The 24,021-nt window shown below is 38.6% G+C and overlaps 1 protein-coding gene across 1 annotated transcript; it reads left to right on the top strand.

Moving 5' to 3' along the window:
- The first annotated feature begins 933 nt into the window (after nucleotides 1-933).
- On the top strand, nucleotides 934-22,995 carry LOC118701412 (Y+L amino acid transporter 2-like). The gene is made up of 10 exons (XM_036406030.2): nucleotides 934-1,190; nucleotides 7,589-8,106; nucleotides 9,368-9,493; nucleotides 12,118-12,262; nucleotides 13,123-13,246; nucleotides 13,986-14,089; nucleotides 14,361-14,457; nucleotides 15,449-15,598; nucleotides 17,731-17,914; nucleotides 18,600-22,995. Exons 2-10 carry the CDS (start codon nucleotides 7,605-7,607, stop codon nucleotides 18,689-18,691), a joined length of 1,524 nt encoding a protein of 507 aa, XP_036261923.1. The 5' UTR covers nucleotides 934-1,190; nucleotides 7,589-7,604; the 3' UTR covers nucleotides 18,692-22,995.
- Nucleotides 22,996-24,021: the final 1,026 nt, after the last annotated feature.

Raw genomic sequence — 24,021 nt, 5'->3', positions numbered from 1 at the left:
ACTTGTTACAAAGGCATTCACATTCACTTCTTTACATTATCCATCTTGCTAACTTAAAATGCAAGATTAAATGTAATCTTCCTTGGCAAAGGAACTAGGTTTTGTGTTTACAGAATAAAATGTTCAGGAAAAATCCTTTTTGTGCATGGTGTATGCTTTATGATTGCTCAATGTTGATTTATGTGCTGTTCCTGTAAATCTATGGCAAATGTCCAGTAGTGTGTAACCATAAGGGTCAGACCAATAGAAATATGGGAGACATTAATGAAGAAAAGACTGTTTCATATTTGAACATGCAGCTTCTACAGACTTGAAACAAAGGGCTGAGGCTGGCTCAGGAGCAGGATAAATGGACAGTATAAAGGTGGTCTGATAGCAAAGTCCCTCAATATAACACACAATCAGAAACCCAGTATGGTGCCCCAGATCAGAAACAGGACAAACTCAAGTTCAAATTTCAGAGTGAAAATAATTACACATTCTTGAAAATATACATTCTGGGCTTTAGGCTATAGTTTGTGAACATTGCCCTGGCAGAAGAAAAAGAATTTAAAATGACAGAGGCCCTGATTAAGGAACATGGGGCTCAGCCTCTGTTTGTCCAACAAGGAACAACATCCCTGCAAAACAATCCCATTGCCAAAATTGCTACATTATAATGTAAGTAACCACAAACTTGCAGGCAGCTGGAATTGTGCAATCTTTTCAGGCAGGCAGACTTAGAGAGCTCTCATCCTTCATAGAAGAAAAAACTTGAAAACTGTTTATTCAAAGAATTCGTCCTACACCTGCTTTGAATAGGGTTTTAAAGAAACACAGCCATTTCTGTGTAAACATTAACTGTATAGCTGTCTCAGTCTACCATAAAAAGCATGTTTATACAAGATGTTACTTTAAAATGAAGAAGCAGGAGGAGCACTGGCTTTAAAAAGAAAGATTTGTGTTGTGTTTATTATTCCTTTTGGTCACCATGGGTTACAGAATGGAATGTACAACATGATTCTATGCTCCTGCTTGTTTTCTAGTTGGGCTGCTCAGGTGTGTTGGAGGAATATCTGTGCTTGGATTCAAATATTTTACTTTCCTGTGTGATTAGTCCAGTCTGATGAAGTGCTGTTATCTGGTGCTTCAGCTCTAGTGACAAGACTCTTGACCTGCTGGATCAGCTCCTTCCAGATGCCCTTTGGCACGTGAGTACATCATTCTTCACGGAAAACAAAAATCCCAGTTAAATCTTGCATTTATTAACTTTTCACTCTGCCAAAAAAGCAGAGTTTTATTTTCTGGATGTTTACTTGGATGCTGTATACCATACTGGCTTTGCTACAGGACATCACAGGACCACCTATTACTTCAGAAGACTAACTGAATACACTGGGTAAAGAATTTCTTTCTTTCTTTGCTTATTCTTATCCTAGGGGGCTTTTTTTAAAGCTTATTTAATTAAAGTAAGATCTTAACACCAGATCAGTCTGTTTTGTGTCTCATGCATCATGTCATAAATTATAAAAGACACAGATCTATAATTCTGAAAATAAGAAAAATAATCAAGTTGATTAATATCTAACAATGTGTAGATTAAACTTAGAAGAAAATCTGGAAAAAAAAAACCAGAAAAACATTTAGTAGTTTGAAATTAAATAATACCTATTAAATTCAGTTTACAACTCTTTGCTAGCCTATCCCTCTGAAAGACTTTCTGATTTAGCAAGTTATGCCACCAGAATAAACATCTTTGTGTAGTGTTAGTAAAAATTCCATTGAGGCTTTCTAAATTGGCAAGAAGGAATTAGACTGCAGTAGTTATTCATGGTTTCAGTGACATATGGATGAAGGATTTCCCCCCCTCCCCAACTTTCCTTTTGTTTTACTTCTATCACAACTTTCTTAGGAATAGAGAGCAGCAGTTTCCTGCCTCTGCCTGCTAAAGACCTCAGTTGAGGCTGTTTGGGGAAACCACATTCCAGGAGAGTCTGAGGTCTTTCTTGAAAGCTCTCATTGATTTTAATGTTCATGCTACTGTAATAAAAATAGCAGGTAAGTCAAGGCTAAAGTGAGAGAAGAGGCTATTCATATGGATGTTAACTTACACATCCTAGTTAAACAGAGGTGTTTATTTAGAGCAGCAGCCTTAGAGAGGCACTGTTCTATTCCAGCAGCCTTTCTGCTAAAGGAAGCAAGCATGTCACCTACCCTCGGTAAGCTGCTAGCTTCTCTTTTTAATACTTTCCTTAGATTTGGGCTACAGTAGCTTTTCTCTCAAATCTCCTCTGTGATTTGTTTTGGGGTGGGAATGTAGTGCTGGGGGTGGAGCAAGTCCCTTCTGTGGGAAAGGCAGTCTATGACCCTAGTAAGGCATGTGAAGCAATAATTCATTAAATGTTTTTATAAACATAGAATTTGAAATCCAAAAAGAAATATGCTTGTTTCCTATTGAGTGAGAAATGTTTGCTTCAGATGAGATCAAAGTGGATTTTTTGTTGCTGTTGTTTGAGTTTTTAGTATTATAATTTCTGAGAGTATTTTATTTTATGCTCTTTCCTCATACTGCATAATCTTGTTTTGTTTGCTTTCCTCATTGGGAAATGTCCAACAGTACAAGCTGTTATGAATACTCCCTTTGAGACCTGTTCATGCTCATACTCAATAGTAGTGTTTTGAAATTTGAGCTACACATTTTTGGTCACGTTGAAAACTGCTTGCTCATCTGATTTCATGTTCTAATAGCTATTAATATAAATGTATATGTTTGGGTTTTTTTAACTTTTGGCCAATCTTCTACAGGCAGGAGAAAATTGCCCAGAATGTACTTAGAGAAAATAAGAGATTGCTCATGACTTTTAGAATGGCTTTCTACATGTACATTGATTTCTACTACACACATAATTAAAATGTGCTAGATTTTAATTTTAAATGTTATTCTTAATCTCACTAATTTGCTGAATGAAACTAGAAAATATTGGGGGTTTGTCAGTTTTCTTAGCTGGTTTGATTTTGCCTGGTTCATTGGTGGCACTTTCATTATTGAGAAAATTTGTGAAGGTAGACAAAATTCACCAAAACAAAAGACCTGTGAAATGAGGTGTAAATCTGATGGCCAGCATGTTCCAACATCTTTCATAAGAGTTGACTTTTTAAATTACTTTCCTCAGCTTCCAAGGGAAGCTGCTGAAGGCAGCAATAACTAATCTCTGAGATCTTATTGTTTTACTAATATTTCTTGAATTAAAAGATGAGAATTGCTAAATAACAAAGAGAGGCATCTCAGTCGCTCTGGAAGCTGTTTGTAAGACTGCACAAGTCTGTAAGTTCCTATGGAAGTACATAAGCACTTCCCTGGCCAAGCTTCTTGAATCATTTGGCAAAGTTGAATTACCTCCTTAAGAAGGAAGCAATCACTCATGAAATATAGACCCCTGAGGAATGGGAAGTGTCTGAGAAAATCCTGCCCTACCAAACCAGTCCTACAGTAATTTATGGAAGAACTGTGTTTGATTTCAGCTTTAGTTTTCAACTACTATCTACTTTTGTGTATGACTTTTGGCAGTGGCTTAAGTAAGAAACAACCTTTTAAGAATTACCTGTATGTAATTAACTTAACTTCTCAGGTGTTGGTCTCCAAGGTCCTTTCTCTTGCTCTTTGCATATACAGCTGTGTGATGAAGATGAAGCTGCAAAGGATTTAGGGCCATTATGGCTCTCTGGGCTCTCAAGGCATTGTGTTTCCCTGAGACGAAAATTTGCCTCCATTTGTTGAGAGAGTGCCTAAGAAAAAGGAGGACCTGAATGAAAATAGGTTCTGAAGCTGTGTAGCAGAGCTCACTTGCTGACACAAGGCAGAGGCAAGTGCTGGCAGCTGTGTCATTCAGCCTGCCGTGGCCTCTGAGGCCACATTGATTCCAGAAACCAATAGCTCCTTCTGCTTGTCCCACTCCGTGGGACCAAGACACCAAGGACCTTCTTTAGCATCAGAAAACTTTTATGCTTTGCTCTTCAGACTTCATACTCAAGAGTTTCTAAAATGCCTTTACTAGTAATTTCACTGCCATAAAGTTTATCGTCACAATACCCAACCATGTTAAAACAGAATGAGAAGAACCTCAGCTTTTTAATTACTACATAAATTAAAATTTTCTGGTCTCAGAAAGCCACTTTGAATGCTAGAAGATTCACCATAAATATTTTTCATCTATTATAATACAGGATTTTACGACTGAAAATGGCCACCTCTGTAAGAAATCACCTTATTAAAGCTCTGATGGTTGTCCCCAATAAGCTCTCTCAGTTAGGAGCTTTTGCTGTCTCTCACTTGGGTTATGTGCACCTTCAAAATGTGACCTAAATGTCCAAATGATGGAGAAGAGCTATTGAAGCGTTCTTGAACGTGCAAGCTTCTCAGCTGAAGCTTCTTGGCACACCAGTTCAAGGCAGAAGCAACGGTGATGGTCCCAGAAAGGGAACATGGTGGCATGAGGATGAAGTTATAGTGACAACAGTAGGACAGGACTATTCACCAGGTTCAGTAGGAAAAAAATAGCAGAAGCTATAAATGAGGTAAAGAATTAGACAACAGACACTGGGCATATCTTTGAATAGTTTTCATCATTGCCTGGGATGTAAAAGCAGTAAATTCTTTATACACTTGACAAAAAAAATATTCTTATGCTATTATACAGGGAGATCTGTACAGGAGACTATGTCCTATATCCCACTAATTTTCTTAATAGCATGAAAACTTTGCTGAGAACAAGCATCAGTCACGACTCAGTGAATCTTGTTTATTTAAGGACATAGTCCTGAATAAAGAAATCAGTAACTGCTCCAACATTGTGATGGCACTGAATGAAATCAGTGCACTGTCAAAGCTGCTAGAAATATTACTGTTGTCTTGGTGGAGAAGGACAGGCAGAAGCTGTTGAAAAAATTATGTCCAAAAATTCTACTTTCAGATTATATAAATTAATTACAGTGAAGTTGCACATCTTGGTTATGGAAACTGAATCTCTTACCCTTTGATTCTCAGGCCATACCTATCTGTGGACTTATTTGAGGGTCTGGGTAAAAGTTCTGCTAATGTGACATATCTCAAAGTACTGAATTTTGCACTGTTTCTTCTAATTGTTCTTTCATAATGGTTTAATCAGCAGTCACCTACTAATGGAAGACATACTTCCCTATACAGCTCCGGTTACACATTTTTAGAAATTGGAAATAAACTTTTGGTAGCACAAGAGATAAGAGGAAAATATGCAAAACATTGTGTTACTTACGAATATAATTTAAACTTTACCTTAGTGCTCTCATGAAATCTGCAGATTGTAAAAGTGCTACTAGGCTTCTGTAGCATTGCCAGTTTAAATGATCAAATTTCCTTTAGCTAGCAGGCCCTCTGTGCTAGACATCCAAGTTCAGGTTTGATACCATGTACACAAGTTACCCATACCTACCAATTACTTGATGTATTCTTTTTTACAGGAAAATAACTGTATCTTACTTATCAGTGAGGCCTCATTTCAGGAAAAGTGATAGCCCCTGGGTTTGATCATTGCTTGCATAGCTCCACATTAACATCGCCTGGGTAACAACTGCATTTTAAATTCCCACACCCTTTGAGCTGTGCTGACTGAAATAGTTGTGCATTTCAGCTCACAGCCAGAGCTCACATTTAAAAATCTGAAAAAAAATTAAAAATCATACATCAAGCATAAGAAGCATACAATCATTTTAAACCAGCTATGCTAGAAAAGGACTATTAATACAGAATTGTGTCCAGATTTTAGCATGTTACTATCATGATGAACTCTCCAAACAGCTGCTATCATGGGAGGAGTTTCTGCTGATATTTTATGTAGCCATCAAGAACAGAAATGGAGACAGGAGGTTCTGGAAGTATTGGCCTATTGGCCAGTATATTGGGTGGGGAAGGTGACTTTTTCCTCCTTTCTGTCACACAGAAGGAAACAAGTGAAGCTCATCAGGAATTTAAAGGAAGATATATGAATGGTGTGTTGGATGCATGAAATTTATCCCTGCAAAACAGGATGATGTTTTTTATTCATAGAGGGATGATATGACAAGTAACAGGAGTCACTTGTGTGTGTGAGGAGGAGGCCAAAAAGACAAAAGGGAGACTGCAGTCAATGCTTGGACACTTTTGACAAGAGTTAATATTTAAGTTTTTTCCAGTGTTCCCACAGTGTTCCTGTGGTTAGGGAAAGTGCCATTGGGATGAGAAAAGCATTTAATCTTTAAAGAGAGTTTGGCATCTTTTAATTTTTAGTACTCATCAGGCCTTGTTCGCTATTTGATCAATTAGGAAAGTGAGTTGCATCAAAAAAGCTGGGAAGGAAGACATAGAATTAAAATATATTCAGGGTTGCTAAACCAGCCATACTTTACAAGGAAAGCAAACCTTTAAGGAAGTTTGGGGAGGGCAGAATGTTTTAAACTGGCCATTGACCCACGTTTAACAACACAAATTTATGAATCACGTGTAATGTGTAAATGTAATGTGCAAACATTTGTAATCAAATGGGTTTTGTTTAGCCAGTGTTGCATGGATGAGCTTTGTTCTACTCAGGGAACTTGGATCTAGATCATAGGATTTTAAGGAAATTATCTTCAGAAGTGCTTTAGAATGTGTGTGGAGGGGAGAAGGGAAGGAGAAACAGATGTCTTTTGAGACAGATACCAAAAATTAGTCATTGTTCTAAGCCCCCTTATACATCAGCAGGACCCAAGAACTGAGGCAGTCCCTGCAGTCCTGGGTTCCTCGGCCCCAGAGTGGTGCAGATGTGCACAAGGCAGACTGACCCATGGAGCTCTGCAGTCAGGTCCTGCTTCCCAGCTCCCAGCACACTTGGATCTGGTCCTGTGAGCACCAGAGGGAGATGCTTTTACAGGCATGTTTTGTTGGACTCTTACACAGAAGTGTTCCAGGGACAGAGTGTTCCAGACTCAATCCCTGTGAATGTTAGTGGCTTCTCCTGAGTTAAGTGAGGTTAATAGCTAACCAAGCTGCATTATTCACCGCAGTAGTAAAAGATTTTTTTACCCTCATATTAACATTTATTTTGTGATATTAGAGGTTTTGAGGCTCTTTTTCTGTCTTTTCTCTGGAGCTCCCCAGCAAAACAATTTTCAAGTGAATGTCATTTGATAAAACAAATAATAATGAAATTGAAATTCTTTGTGAGATAAGAACAAATTTTAGGAAGAGGTATTCTTGCAGAAGATACTCCAGCTGTATTAGAACGTGTTTCTAGGGATACAGTGTCTCCTTCTTCCTTAAAATATTTTCAATAACATAGCACAGAATTACAATTCAAGACAGATAATAATAGTGAACTGAGAGTTAACAAAAGCTTCAGAATCTATAACCAAAGACAGTGGCCTCATATTTATGCATTGGAAAGGTATGTAACCGTGAAAGTTAAAAAACTTCACTAGAGTGCTGTTCCTGAACTGCAAGATAAAATCAGGCAAAATAGTTGTTCTTTGTATCTTTTGTGCCTTGTATGTTAATTATATTATCCATGTCTCTGATGCCACATGCATTACAGAAGATGTTCTCTCCTCTTGTTTTCAGGTAACGTGTTTTGAAGATGCCAACCCCTTGGCAAAAATGCTGCAATAAAAAGTCCAGAACTGAGAATGCAAAAGCTGAAATGGACAATATGGCAGAGACAAGTGAAAAAATGCAGATGAAAAAAGAAATCACATTACTAAATGGAGTTTCTTTAATTGTAGGGAACATGATTGGCTCTGGCATATTTGTATCACCCCGAGGTGTTTTAATGTATAGTGCTTCCTATGGACTCTCACTGATCATCTGGGCACTTGGTGGGATTTTTTCCCTGTTTGGAGCTTTGTGTTACGTGGAACTGGGAACATCCATCATAAAATCTGGAGGCAGTTATGCCTATATTCTGGAGGCATTTGGGGCCTTTGTGGCCTTCATTAGACTCTGGTCTTCCTTGCTAATTATCGAACCAACAACTCAGGCAGTGATAGCAATCACATTTGCTAACTATATTGTTCAGCCAATTTTTCCCCACTGTGAGCCGCCGTATGACGCAGTGAGGTTGATTGCAGCTGCGTGTGTATGTAAGTAGTGATTGCCAGAAGTTAAGAACTGTAATTATACGTGGTCAGAGAAGGTTTTTCTAAATTTCTATTTCTTTGCATTCTGTGAAAATAATTATTACCTATCAAAAACATGTTCTTAAGAACTAATAATCTTTTATTCGTCTGTATTGTGTTTGGAGCTGGTACTACTAGAGGGGAGAGGAGAATTACAACAATTTGGCAGGGAGAAATTGTGACTGCTGATTAAAGGTACATGTATGTCTATGCTTCACTGGCCTAACTGGCTGACAGGACATTGTCACATGCACAGATTAATTTATGAAAATGAAGGCAAGAAGTTCTTTGAGCATGTGTGGTTGTATGCTAGTGCCCTTACTATATGGAATGATTTCTAAATTATTTTCATTTTGAGAATTACAAAACCCTTTTTCTTCCTTTCAAAACTGAAGTATAGATTATGGGCAGGTCAAGGAAACAGAAGCAAAGACCAACAAGACTTCTAGATAAGAAAAATCCCACTTTGATCTATGCTTGAGAGCACTCTAGGTGACCATGCTACATTTGTTCTGCTCTCTTCTCCAGCAGCTGGGCTTCATACCTGGTACCAATGCACACCATCACCTTTCCTCATCTATCTCTGTTTTGAATCATGGGATTCATGCAAGAAGGAGAAGTTGCCTGTGTTGCCCTGTGTGTGTGCTAGAGTGAGAGCAGATGGGCACATGGCTCAGCCTCTGGCTGGACCTGCTGCCAGCTGAGGGACAAGCCTGACTGCAGAGAATTTGGGGAAAGGAGGAAACTTCTAAGCCATGAGCACAGAGTAATAGCACACTGGCCTGGTTCAATTCAGTATCTTCTCACAGCATGCAAACTATGTTTGTGCAGCAGTTGTCCTTATTCTGTACTAAAACTAGAGCTTAACTCAGCGGGAAGAAATTTTTGATATACAGGATATAAAGAAATACTATCATTTGCATGTCAATAGCTCTTGTTGAGTTTAATAAAATTTAAATATTATTTAAAAGGAGAAGGAGCTAGTCCTAAAGTTCAAAAATTGATGTGTTTTATCTTACCCACTGTCATGAAAACAGAAAATCATTGTGTAAATTTTAAACCAGGTATTTCATTTTACTGAATCTGGGTGGTCCTGAAGTGGTGAAATTTGATTCAGTTTTACTCCTTGAAAGAGAAGTGGTATATGGATAGATGGGTTTGAAATATGACTTAAGTGATGTTAAACATCCAGGGCTCCTTTCATGCATATTCTATTTCTCTGCAGGTTCCTTAACATTTATTAACTGTGTTAATGTAAAGTGGGGTACCCGTGTACAAGATATTTTCACATATGCCAAAGTCATGGCTCTAATCTTGGTGATATCTGTTGGCCTTTACAAAATTGGCAAAGGTAAGAATCATTTTCATTTACCTAAATTCTATTAAATTAATCATATATGATGATTTTAAAATGCATGTAGGGAGATCTTTAACACTTACATACGAAGTGTTTCTTATTCTGGAAAAAAAAAAAGTCTGCCATACGAAGATCAGATGTATTTTATGGCTTGTTAAGCAATAGGAGATTAATTATTCAGGCCAAGTCCTGTGCTGCTTGGTCTGAATAGCAAATAGCAGCTGAATTAACATCACTTTACCTGCTGACTAGTTAAAGTCAGCCTCGGTGTCTAACTCATGCATTACTACAGGACAGGGAAACAGAAACTGCATTGCTTCTCACAGTTCCCCCCACCACCATTCTCCCCCCACCTCACCCCACTGGCACCACCCCCCAGCCACAGCACCCTGCCCAGAAGAGAACCAGGTCAATCATAGGTGGCATTTGTGGGAGGGCATCTTTGTTCCTAGAAACGGAGGAGAAGACCGCAAGAGTGCAGTTCTGTGAATCACTGTGGCATGGTGCTACTGAAAGGCATCACAGGGCAGATGAGCCACCTCCTATCAGCAATGACTGGACTGAACTGAACACACTGCAAAGCTGGAGAGCAGTTTATTCTGGTGCTACCTCAGAGCTTTGCATATAGCAATAGATTTGATTTTATTAATTTGGGCCTCTGGTACAGTGAATTCTCCTCTAGTTCTAGCTCTGCTGATTAGATTACTAAGGTTTTTACATTTTCATTTTCTTTGAAATTCTTAAATTGCATAGCCTTTATCTTTATTCCATTGAAATAAAGGTGGTTTTCCCTCTCCAGTTTAGGAATTATCTTTTTCTCCTGCTAAATTAGCTGGTAAAACCTAACAAGCATGCTTTCTTTTCCATGTTTGCTGGCCTCCTCCTTTCCTTGGCTGCAGTTGCATCAGGTGTTACACCATAAAGCTACATTAGACTTTAGGAAAGCTTTCTTGTTTAGCCATTACCTCTGCATGTCAGTTGTCACCAGCTGGTTGGAGTCTAAAGGAACGTGGACAGCCAAACCCAGCCCTAAGGGCAGAGAGGCGAAGATTCAGAGAAGAAGCATTGCTTAAGGGTCACAGTTGCATGAAGGAGTAGTTCCCCTCATAAAACTGCTGCAGTTTTGCAAAAGTGTGATTCTGTGATGTCACCTCTGCAGCAGCACCACCCCTGCTTTCAAATTGCCTCCTTCAAAATTGCCTCCCCTCCTGCTCACTGGCGTGCTGCTGGATGCAGGGGCTGCTCCCTCTGGTCCCACATACTGCTCATTTTGTTTCCTCTGCATTGCTCTGTGGGCTCAGGGAGGGTTGAAGCATAAAGGGAACATGATGGTGAGGCACACGAAGTGCTGAGAGCTTTTACTGGTAGTAAAGGTCTCATCTCTGCTTTGTTTAAGCAGAACTGAGCACTTAAGTACGAGAAAGTCTGGGAGGAGGAATGATGTCGATTTCTGGAGGAAGCTGTGATCAGGTCAATGACCCTTTTAAACTCAGCAGCTGTTTTAATGAAAAGAACAGTTATGATGTTTTAGCCCTGCCATATTCTTTCTAATGTGCTTGGATACACTTCTTGTGTTAAAGGTCTGTAAATATAACTGATTCTGAATATGAACTGTCTTTACCAAAAAAACAACCCAAAAACTCTTCTTGAACATTTTGGATTTTTCTTTCTTTTACCTTCCAACCATTTTCTTCTCCAAAGTATGTGTACATCTCATATCTTCTCTTCTTTGGTTCAAACAATCTCCTGCTCTTCGATGACTGAATTGCATTTGTAGTATGTAAAAACTCCTTAGTTGAATCAGTGCTTTCATTTTACAAAAAAAGACTACAAAAAGACATTACCTTCTTTCCTAATTGAAGTTTCAGCATGTTTCTGTCTTCTCTTAATACTTAACCCACTTCAATTTTCATTAGATGGTAGACTTTCCTTCTGCAATCTCAGTAAGGCCTTTCTTCCCCTTTCCAGCATGTCAGTGAAGGCTTGTGCAGTTTCACTAACATTTGGCCTATTTTGCAGCACTCTGCAGGTTGTCATCTCAACCAATGGAACTTAACTAAAGCAGAATTTTGAAAGGAAAAATTTTTAATTTCATCCCTTAGTTTTGGGGAAGCCCCTTGTGGGTCAGAGCATCCCACTGAAAACTAAAGGAGGTCCCCCTCTAGTGGCCACTAATTCATCTGGGGAAAATAAAAGCACAGCTGTTAGGAAGAGATATGAGACAGATTCAGGAACTGAAACTGGGTTTGCAAAGCGCCTCATCCTGGCTGACAGGGTACTGCATGCCCTCGGTATGGCTCCCTCCTTCGGTAGGGTCAGCAGTAATGTCAGGAGGGGACTCTGTGAATTCTGGTAGAATTACAAAAGTCACATCCAGATAACAAACATGTGAAAATGTTCTCTTTTCTCCCTGTGCAAGTGTAGCTGTCTGAACATCTGGTTGAAACTCTCTTGTTTGTTAATTAAAAATGTAAGTTGTGCAGTTTTAGATACAGTAATGAAACCTGGCTGCAGTGGGGTGTTATTTCCTTTTGGTTAGCTGGCACTTGAGGTGTAGTGCCCTTCTAAGTTGCAATCCTTGAAATGTAACAGTCAATTGGCACCTGCCATTTGTACAGGGGAAACTGAAAACCTGAGAGCTCCGTTTGAGGGCTCAGCAACAAACCCAGGGATGATTGCCCTGGCTCTCTACTCTGCCCTCTTCTCCTACTCAGGATGGGACACGCTCAACTATGTCACCGAGGAAATGCAGAATCCTGAGAGGTAAACACAGGCTTTCCCTTTGAACCGCTGACAGGTGATGGCAGGACAAGCCACTCTGTATTTGTTTCTGATTAGCCAAATTATTTTCTCTTCTCAAATGAAGGAGTAAGTAGGAGAACTCTTTCTGATTATTGTGCTCATTTATCACTTATATCACACTAATGAATCATTTACCTTTATATGTGTATTTTACATCTTCCACTTCAGACTACAATTTTTAAAGAAGAAGAACAAATCCCTGCTGGAAGCAAGGAAAGGCAAAGGTGCATCTGGCCCTCTAAAATTCCCTGCATCTCTTCAGTTAGGCAGAATTATTTTTCCAAGACATTTTTTGCCACCAGTAGAGTAAGACTGTGTCAGCTTTGTGGCTTTTATGATGTGATCTTCAACATTATTGTTTATGGGCAAATATCATCTCCTCCCTTCTGTAGGGATGTCAGCCCTGTGGGAGTTGGCTTGAGTCAGCCACTCAAGCTGATATAGTCCATCTTGTCTTGGGAACATGGATAGGTTATGAGTCAGGGAAAAAATGCCACAATCAAGAAAATACCTAAGTCTGCACTTAAATCTCATTGTTTCAGAGCTCTCTTACATTGCTGCCTATAACAGACAGTGTATTAAATTTACATGTATGAATGTTTTAAGGGTTTTTTTTTTTTTAACTTGTGACAGACACACAAGCAACAAACTAAGCTTTTTATGGCATTGTTTCACACATGGCTGTGTGTTGTTTTGTAACCCCATGATTCAAAATGATGGATTACAAGACGTGATGGAGGTATCCATTCTGGGAACAATCTTCTATTTAATTATTTCTTTTTTAAATAACATGGAATAATTTTTCCGTTTTCCTTTTGCAGGAACTTACCTCTTTCTATTGCAATTTCAATGCCTATTGTAGCTATTATTTACTTATTGACTAATATAGCATACTATGTAGTGTTGGACATATCGGCTCTCCTCACAAGTGATGCGGTGGCTGTGGTAAGTTGTGGAACATAACTCAAACAAAAGACACTACAGGAAAATTTCAGGTAGCATGGCAGCATTTCAGCTTGGCAAACAGCTGAAATACTATCATGTTGGAGGCTGCTTGAAAGATTTTTTTCATGTAACAGTACCAGTATATTAGAAGGTGCATATCAAGAATATATCCAATAAATATGCTCTTGAAAAATTGTCTTTTATACTCTGTAAATCCTGCTCTTAACACTACATCATAGGAAAGATGCTTTTGCCAGGACCAAAGAGCTATAGAAAGTCTGGGTTGTTGGAGAACCAGGTTTTTTTGTTATCATTCTAATGTACAGTATGTAATGTTTAATGCTGCACAACCACAGCAATATTTGCAGTGCAGAAGTGTGCACTATAATGTTTTTTTAAAACCTTATCAATATTTTATACAGAAAGAAAATAATAATTCATGGATTACTACAGTTGGGATTTGTCAGAATACTTTAAAGTCAATACATCATCCTTTTTTCCATCACTAAATTAATCTAGGCTTAGATTTTTTTAAAAATATTTTTAATGTATCTGCCAATTTTGTTTTGATGCTGATTAGCTTTTCCCAATTCTAATTTCCTAAGTCATTATTGGGTGCCACCAAAAAGCATGGGCTATGATGCTACATTTGGGATAATGTGTTTTCATGAGAGTTTCTCAGAATTATCCATATTCCTAACATAGTAGGCCTCACCATCATTTTTTTTTTCTGTTACAGACATTTGCAGGTGAAACCCTTAGTCATGCCAAGTGGATAATTCCTATAGCAGTGGCCATGTCTTGCTATAGTGGCTTAAACTCATCAATTATTGCAGCATCTCGGTATGGAATAGAAGATTTATTTTAAATAATTGAAGAGGAATCTATAATCTGCCTCTTTATTAGTTTGGTAATTTTTGCCATGTGAAGTGGTACATTTATGATGGAGGTATTGTCACAATCAGATGTCTTCTCATGATTAGCAACATTTGATAAACTAAAGCCACTTAAGAAGAGAACAGCACTTACAACAGAGTATTAAAAGAATTGTTTCTTTGCTTTGTCAGGAAGCAAAAAGCTCTTCCTGTGGTTGAGTTTCCTTAGTCTTTTTTAGGCTTTTCTATGTTGGAGCCAGGGAAGGACACCTCCCTGTCAGTCTGAGTTTGATTCATGTGAAGTGCTTCACACCGGTCCCTGCTCTCCTGTTCAACGTAAGTGACACCCAGCCTCGTGCCTGGCTGGGCACTTGGGGTTTGCACCTGGGGTAAAACATCTCTGCTCTGCCCTGGACTTCTCACAGACTTCTCCTGCCCTGGAGACATCTTCTGCGTATGCCCACAACTTTTAAACTCATTGAGGGCGTGGGAGTGGTGTTATTTTGTTTGATCGAGGGGGTTTTTTTCAGTGGAAAGAGAATGGCTTGATTTGTTCATGTGCTCTCCAAACAATATTAGTGAGAAGTACAATAGCATTGCTGAAACAACAGAGAATGGCTAAAGATGTAATGGTATAGACAAGAGCTGTTTATGTCTCTTATGTGAGCTTTTAAAGTGTCACTGGAGGAGAATATGTCAGGAACATCTCTTCGACCCTGCCATAGGCTGATGTTCTACAACTGTAGTAATAACAGGAATGACAAAGCTCTTAAAATTCAATTTCTACCATTGGATGCCTATAACCCTGTTGACTTTTTTACTGTTGCCACTATACAAATGAGATCTTGTGTTATAGAATTACTGGAAATTCTTTTCATAAATAATCCATATATTTAAGCATGCATTTTATTTGGTATCTGCCATTGCTCTGTGTTACATATTGGTTATGAATATCATACTCATCCTGTTTGACATCAAAAAATTTACTAAAAATTATAATCTCATTATAAAGACTCTTCTCACAGGGACTCTGTCTTCACTAGCAAGTTGATTTATACTCTCAGTATACAACCATTCACATTTTTCATGTGGAAAGGGGAAGTTTTTCTGCTCATCTGTTAAAATAGACATTGAATTCCTGGTGGTTTAGGTCTTTCTCTGCAGGCAGTATAGCACACCTGCAGGGCACAGAATTTACTCTAATGGTCTCAGTTTATGAGTGGACTTAAATCCTAAGCTCATATAAATAGGCTGAAACAGATCAGTTTATAATTTTACTCTGTCCTTATTTTCACGTTAAAAAGTCTTTGTTTTTTATTGTTTCTAGGGCTTAATGACTTTGCTTTATCTTCTTGTGGAAGATGTTTTCCTCCTTATTAATTACTACTGCTTCAACTACTGGCTCTTTGTGGGTCTATCTATTGCAGGACTAATCTATCTGAGATATACTCAGCCACATAGACCACGACCTGTTAAAGTAAGTAAAAAAGTCAGGAAGAAAGCTCTAAAAGCCACCTAATGCATGTGTTTATATGACCTTTATTATCACAACCATAACAGTACCAGTTATATTATAGATTATTTATTAGCCATAGAAATTCTTTCAAAATACAAGATAAAGGAGCAAAATCCATTAAGAGTCCACAAGAACATCTGTTCTGGAAGTTTTGCTGTGATATTGAAATGATACACACCATTTATTCTTCTTTCATTCAGACTTATTATAATTTTTGTTTCAAAACAAGGAATAAAAAAATGTCTGAGGTTTTTAGCCCATTCTGGGAGAACAGCAGACTCAGTAGAGCTGGTGATGGAAGCTCCAGAGAGGTTAACACTCTGATCAAACCTACATGATTTAACAAACACAGTAAAATCCATCCAAAGCCCATAAATGTCCACAATTCTGCCCACACAGAAGTTAGCTTAAATTATCAAATATATTTTGAACGTTCCCTCCCACTGGGGAGTGGTTATAGACAGTAAAGTGCAAGTTTAATGATTGACTTAGAAGAGCATTTGACTATCAGTTAGACAAGGGCGACTGCACAGAAACAAAGTGTGCCTAAAACCTCTTTCTAGTTTTAATCCAGTGATTGTCCAGGAAGCAAGGATGGAAACACACAGCAGGCACACAAAACCTGCACTGCCTCCTGTTTATTGGCTCCGTGACCTGCATTTCGGCTCTGCAGTGATGCAGTAAAAATCAAGAGAATTACAAATTAAAACCCCCTAAATATTTCTTCTTTGTCAATCTCTCTTCCTAACTCCTGCATCATTTTTACAAACACATTTTCTTTCTATTTAAGTGTCACATCCTGATTAATTTTTAAAAAGTTCAAACAAAGGCATAAAATATTCTAAGTATCTCCTCCTAGAAACCTTCCTAATTTTCCACAGCAGACTAAATTTTCCTGAAGCATGTTCACACTCAATTTCCAAACTTTCCCACAAAATATGTGGAAGATAAAGATTAAATCTTGCCTTATTGGCAGTTTTGCCTCTGATTCTACTAAGGATTACAGTCAGATTTTACACAAAGACTGTTTAATTCCTGTCAGCATTTGCCAGCTTAGTCAACACCACAACTCCACATACACCATTTCCTTTTCAGAAATGCAGTAGTTGGTTTTCATCAACTTACATTTTTAACCTTTATAAAGAAAAAAAAAAGTATTTACAACAGTAAACTCTCACCAATTTCAGCTGGAATTCAAATGTCAACTCCTGGACCCTTGAGAAGGCTCACTACTAGAGACAGGAAAAATAAAAAGTGAAAAATAAATTCATAAAGAGGTTTTTGAAACCTTCATAGAATCATAAAAAGTCAAGGTTTGGAAGGGACCTTAAAGATCTCCTAGTCCTAACCACCCCTGCCACAGGCAGAGACAATTTCCACCAGACCAGGTTGCTCAAGGATTTGCCCAACCTAGCCTTGAACTACTGCCAGAGTTGGGGTATCCACAACCTCCCTGGGCAACCTGTTCCAGTGTCTCACCACTTTCACAGTGGAGAATTTCTTCTTAATGCCTAACCTAAATTTCTCCTCTTTCAGTTTGTACCCATTATTCCTTATCCTATCACTACAGTTCCTGGTGAAGAATCCCTCTCCAGCTTCCCTGTAGGCACCCTTAAGACACTGGAAGGTTGCTGCGAGGTGCCCATGCAACCTTTTCTTCTCTTGGCTGAACAGCCCCAACTTTCTCAGCCTGCTGTTGTAGGGAAAGTGCTCCAGTCTTCTTATCAGCTTCATGGCCCAACTTTCCTTATTTGTCATATGACATTTGTTAAGTGCCCACAAAAAGGGTTGTAAATCAGTCCTTTAGTTCTACAACATCAAGAATGTAATTGAAGGTCTAGAGAGGTAGTTCCCAACCAAAAATACACGTAACAATTCTCAACTGAAGTTGGAGAGAAAGCTACCCATTACTTATAAGAGATTCTCAGCAGTGTACACAGAAGTTAATAAATTATGCTGACTATAAGCAGTCAAAAAGATTCAGTACATTTATTATTGACATGTCTAACTTTAATCTGCAAAGCCTGAATTTTTACAACAGAGTGTTTGTTGCATCTTTTAATAAATGCTGTATTTTTTTTTTGTCTTCACAGCTTAGCCTCTTCTTCCCTATAGTATATTGTTTGTGTTCCCTATTCCTGATTATAGTGCCTCTCTACAGTGACACAATCAATTCCCTTATTGGGGTTGGTATTGCCCTCTCAGGCATTCCTGCATATTATTTGGGAGTCTATCTGCCAGTTGAAAAACGACCTAAATGTCTACTTTGGCTCTCTGGTAAGCAACATCATGTCCCAATCACCATGTCAAAACCTTGGTCAGAAGAAGGAAAGAATAATTTTTCCTAAAATCCTTATTTATATGAAGTGTGGCTATGCTTTGGTATGTGGCATGTCTGAGATCATCTGCTTTAGCACATGGTCCTGAAAACAAAACCATGCTCACCTGTACAAAACAGGCCAATATGTAAGTGTAATAACTATATTGGCCCAATAAAAGCCACGTGGGATTGTGAATACTAAACCTAATCTTTTTAATACCCTGGAAGGCAGAAATACCAGAGCATCTTTGCTTCACTTTCCATCCAAGAATGGAACAATCCAAATCAGAGGAGTGCACAGATTTTCAAAAACAGTGAAATAATTAATTATTGGTTTGAAGGGTAGTTGCCTGTCCTCAAATTCAGGCAGTCTTGAAAAGCAAATCTTTAATATTTTTATTTATTATACTTTGAATTCAGCTATCAATTCAATGAAAATGTTGATGAAAACCTGATTAAACAAGAATTTCAGTTTAATAATTGCCTTCTTTTGCCTTTAGCTATTTATAACTTATGCCTAATTTTATTGATTAAGGTGTTTCAAGATTTTTCTAATATCTGTGTAGTGTTTTCAAATCCTCAAAATCCAGATGTATGTCTAAGATATATTTAAATTTCTGTCACACATTTTTGCCAGTACAGCTACAACAACGAAGTATGTTCAGATGCTCTTCTACTGTGCTCTGTCAGACCTGGACATAGACGTGGAACCCACAGCAGCTAAGAGTAAATAGAGTTGCCTCAACATTGAGAATTTTGCCTTGACATCTCCTATCTGGAACAATTTTTATCATCTGAAGTTCTCCCCATATGTTCAGTCATACTAGAGTACAAACCACTGTACTGTGCATCAGTTTGCTGTCAGTTAAGTTGTGATGGTTTTATAAAACACTCTCTTTTCCAGGATTTCTTTTTAAAATTCTGTTTGTTAATATTGAGTTATCGTGCAACATGTTGAAACTATAAAGCACTTTGTTGGAAACGATGAAAGTTTAACAAGAAAGTTTCACAGATATGTATGTTTGGCAGAAGGCTCTTTGAATGTAGAATCTGAGAATGAAATAGAGATGGAAGCAAGTTTTGATATAGAAGAATAATAGATGTCTAAATTGACAGCTGCTGAGCCAGTCGTTACTGGACAACGAAGAAAGCAAAGGTTAAGTCGAGTTGGAAGGGTGTTTTATGACTAGAGCAAAGGATATGTTGACCACAAACAAAAAGATATTTTTACCAAGCAGAAATAGGTCTTAGGAAAAGCAGAAAGATACCATAAGCAAACAAGCATCCCAATGTGGCAAGTCGAAAAAAGGTCTAAGAATTTTCCACTGCAAGAAAACTGAAAAACAACTTTAAGCTTAAACTGTAACATATTAACTCATGTGATTGGATAGTATTGACCATAATATGGTAATGATAGTAGTTATGATAGGCTATAGGTAATAGTAAAGGTATTAATTGGTAATGTATTAAGATGCTCAGCAAAGAAAAATATATAATGCAATTTAACCAAAACTAAAGGGTCTTTAGGCTTGTCTATAGCTGAAACTGACAGCTGTAAGCATGGCTCTGTCACCCACAACCCAAGACTGCTTTAAAATCTTGTATACAATAAACAGCATTTTGAAGAGCCGCCTGGAGTCCTGCATCTCTCGTCTCAGGCTCTTACAAATGGCGCCCACATTTTAGTAGGCAAACTCCGACTTTTAGCAATAAGAGACCTCCTGGTGAACTCAGAAAGAAGAGCCCAAAGGAGGAACAGGCACCTGAAAGGAAGGTGACCAGAGGCTGGACAGGTGTTGCTGCTGCACAGTACCTGGATCGGAGCTCAACGTACAGCACCTGCTGCAAGGAGGACAGCAGGTGAGCAGCGGGGAGTCAATGGGGCAGAATGTGTCTGCCAATCAGAGAGATGTGTATCAGCATTTAAAATCTCTAATTAAATCCAGTACAAGTAAATTACCAAAACAAGAGCTTAAAAATCTTCTACCATGGACTGAGACCAACTTCCCAAGTGCCGATTCTACAGCTGTTTACCAGAGACCTTTGGGACTCTCCGGGGGTGAAATGATATAATGCTATTTCTCACCACGACAAAACAGCAGCAGATTTACTCCCCACTTGCTGTGTGCTTGTAGAAATCTTTTCCGGGAAACCCCCGCTGCAGTGCCCTTTCCCCCCACCATTCCACCTGAACCCTCCGTGCCACCTCTCCAGCCAAGAGAGGGGGGAGGAGGAAGAGGGAGAAGAAAACACCAACTGCAGCTGCAGTAAGAGAGGTAGACCAAACTAAAAGTACTCTACCTCGGAGGATGAGAGGGATCCCTTAAATCCACACCAAATCCTTAAATCCATCACCAATAAACCCCCAAAACCAACCAGATTTGTTTCCAAATAATCCCAGGGCTTCCCCCATGACTGGAAGAGATCTTTTAACCATGTTGCCGCCGCCAGCAGGAAGCCCTGAGGGATCCACCAAATCATCCCCTAGATCTCTTATGCCTGCAGCTTGCAAAGTTTTAGAGAAAATTACTGATGCTCTGCAAAATAGACAAGCACATCGCTATGTTCCAGATAAACCTTTTTTCCTTGCAGTTTTAGGAGAAACACTGAGACTGTATGGCCTCATCTTTCAATGGGACTCCTCTCAAAATGATCTTTTGCTCATAACTGAATGGGTTTTTCTTGCTTACAGGTCACCAAAGACAATCTTTACATCTTTAGAGATGATTTCTCAAATCATCATCAAAGGCAGAGCAAGGCTTCTTTTTATATCAGGTTGCAAATTTACAATCATCTATTTACCTATAATTAAATCCTATTTTGATTGGGCCATGCAAAAGTCAGAAGATTTGTTGTATGCCTTGTTAGATTTTCCAGGTGTTTGCTCCATTCATTATCCAGCACACAAATTGATCAAAGCTAAATTATGCTACAAAGAGAAACCCCTTATCAGGGAAGGACCTTTAGAATCTCTTCACTGATGGGCCAGGACAAACACACAAGGCAGTAGTTACATGGCAAAATAAAAATACTAAATCCTGGGAACAAGATGTTCAAAAAGTCAAAGGTTCTCCTCAGATTGTTGAATTGGCAGCAGTGGTAAGAGCATTTCAGCTCTTTCCAGAGCCTTTTAACCTAGTCACTGATTCAGCATACGTTGCTAACATTGTTAAGAGAATTGGAGGATATGTTTTAAAAGATGTTAGGAACAAAAAATTGTGTCTTTGGCTCACCTGTCTTTATCAAATTTTGTTACACAGAACTAATCCCTATTTTGTTGCCCTCATTAGAGCTCACTCTGGTCTCCCAGGATTTATGGCAGAAGGGAATGCACAAGCTGATGCATTGGCATCAGCAGCATGTGGTGAGGGAGCTGCAGGAGACATTAAAGATTCCACTTCAGTGCTTCCTGCAGCTACCTTGCCTAACATTGTTGAACAAGCTAAATTGAGTCATGCCTTTTTTCACCAAAATGCACAGGCACTCAGGTGAGATTTTCACATTTCCCTAGAGCAAGCACAAGCCATTATATGGGCTTGCCCTGACTGCTAGCTTGTCCAACCTATCCCTTCTACAGGAGCCACCAACCCAAGAGGGTTGGAAAGTTTTCAAAAATGGCAAACAGATGTCACAAAGTACCCTTCTTTTGGGAAATTTAAAAATATCCATGTCTCTACTGATACCATTTTCAAAAGCAGTTTTTGCATCTGTACATATAGGAGAAACAGCTAAGCATGTTTGGCAGCATTTTTCACAAGCATTTTCCTCATTAGGTGTCCCTCAAGAAATCAAAATTGATAATGGTCTTTCATATGCTTCACAAGTATTGGCCACATTTTTAAATAACTGGGGTGTTTGCCGTGCATTTGGTATTCCCTATTCTCCTACAAGCCAGGGAATGGTAGAAAGAGCACATCAAACTCTGAAACACATTTTAGATCAACAGAAAGGGGGGGAGCCCAGGATATACCTCAAAGGAGATTGAATAAAGCTTTGTATGTTTATAACTTTTTGAATAGCTCTGCAGAAGAGCCTGATCCCCCCATTTACAGATATTTCATGAACAACAAAAAAGCAAAACTGAAAGAGTACCCCCCAGTTTTAATTAAAAATCTAGAATCAGGACAAAAAGGACCATATGATCTTATAACATGGGGCAAGGGGTTTGCATGTATTTCTACAGATACAGGACTCAAGTGGCTGCCAGCAAAAAACGTGAAACTGCACCACCCATCAATGCTTTTTGATGCTTCCACACCAGCCAGTGACCCTGCAAGTGGAAGCTGAGATACTGGCAACCAAACGTGAACTACGCAGAATCACCCAGCGAAAATTGTCTGCCAGAAACAGTTCAAGAAAATAATGGGGTTTTATTATTATTTGTGTGGGTGAATGCAGCTTTTACCCTTTTGTTTTTATTTTTACAGTGAAGCTTTACCTGTAATTCAACCAAAGATGAATGTTTGGGTTTCTTTAGCCAAGTCCGCAGGCTCCGACACCATCTGCTTATCCAACACAGTCCCCTAATAAAACTCTTTCAACTTGTTTAGTTGGAGTGCCTTTCCCAGAAACTTTTGATAATGTCACTTTTAATAAATATCGGCCATATGACAATCATCACATTTCCCCAACTCCCAGCCCGAGACACCAAACTTATATTGGTAATTATAAAGTTGATAAATCTGACATTCAAGAATTGGAATTTTTAGGCTCATTAACTATGGACACTTGTTACTTGTTTCATTTTGTGGGAAAAAACAGCCCTCATCTAAATGTTACTCCTTATCACCCAGTTTATAGTAATATGACTTGGTGTTGTCAAACTAAGCTTCTTACACACGATGAACCTCACACAGATTGTTTAAACAAACTTCCTATTCGATTTCTTAAGGAATTTGGCTCATCTGTGGAGACAGGGCTTGGCAAGGTATTCCCTCAGAACCAGATGGTGGCCCTTGTGCCCTGGGACAACTTACAATAATTGCTCCCAGTGTCAAAAGAGCAATCAAAAAGAAAAATAGAAAAATAAGATCTTCCTTGGGGCATCATTATGACAGCAACTGTGATAGTGAGTTTCACCCTTGGAACTCTGGAAAATCAATTGCTACAAGCATTTTTTTGCCTCAGTTGTCCTCAATTGCACTGAAACAGTCAAACAAATTAGGGTGTTGGCTCAGTAAAGAAGTAAACTTTGCTATGATTAGGGATTTGCTGACAGATGAAGAAGAAGTCAGACATGCCACTTTACAAAATAGAGCTGCTATTGACTTTTTTTACAAGCACATGGGCATGGCTATGAAGATTTTGAAGGATTGTGTTGTATGAACTTGTCTGATCATTCTACTTCTATTCATAAACAGCTGCAAAACTTAAGAGATTTAGCTAACCAAATTTCAACAGATGAGACATCTTGGCTAGACTGTTTGTTTGATGGTTGGAGCTTTGCACCTTGGCTGAAGGAACTTTGTAAAGTAGGCTTGATTATTTTAGTGGTGGTAATTGTAATTATAGTAGTGGTGCCCTCTGTACTTCAATGTGTGCAGAGAATGATGAATAAGAAGATAGTTTCTAGCATCTTTGTTGTTCATCAGATTGGGGGAGATGTTGGAAAGGATGAACGTTTGACAAGAAAGTTTAACAGGTATGCATGCTTGGCAGAAAGGTCTCTGAATGTAGAATCTGACAAAGAAATAGAGATGGAAGCAAGTTTTGATATAGAAGAATAATATATGTGTAAATTGAGGTTTGCTGAGCTGGTCTTACTGGACAACTAAGAAAGCAAAGATTATGTCAAGTTGGAAAGAGATTTTATGACTTAGAGCAAAGGATAAGCTGACCACAAACAAAAGGATGTTTTTACCAGGCAGAAAGATACCACAGGCAAACAAGACATGTCAATGTGGCTAGTATAAAAAAGATCTAAGAATTTTCCACTGCAAGAAAAACTGAAAAACAATTTTAAGCTTAAACTGTAACATACTATGTTGTGATTGGATAGTATTGACCATAATATGGTAATGATAGTAGTTAGGATAGGCTACAGGTAATAGTAAAAGTATAGATT

Source organism: Molothrus ater, chromosome 1 (assembly GCF_012460135.2).
Source record: "Molothrus ater isolate BHLD 08-10-18 breed brown headed cowbird chromosome 1, BPBGC_Mater_1.1, whole genome shotgun sequence".
Classification (NCBI taxonomy): Eukaryota; Metazoa; Chordata; class Aves; order Passeriformes; family Icteridae; genus Molothrus; species Molothrus ater.
The sequence above is the reverse complement of the archived record's forward strand: the minus strand, read 5'-3'. Positions and strand labels throughout refer to the sequence as shown.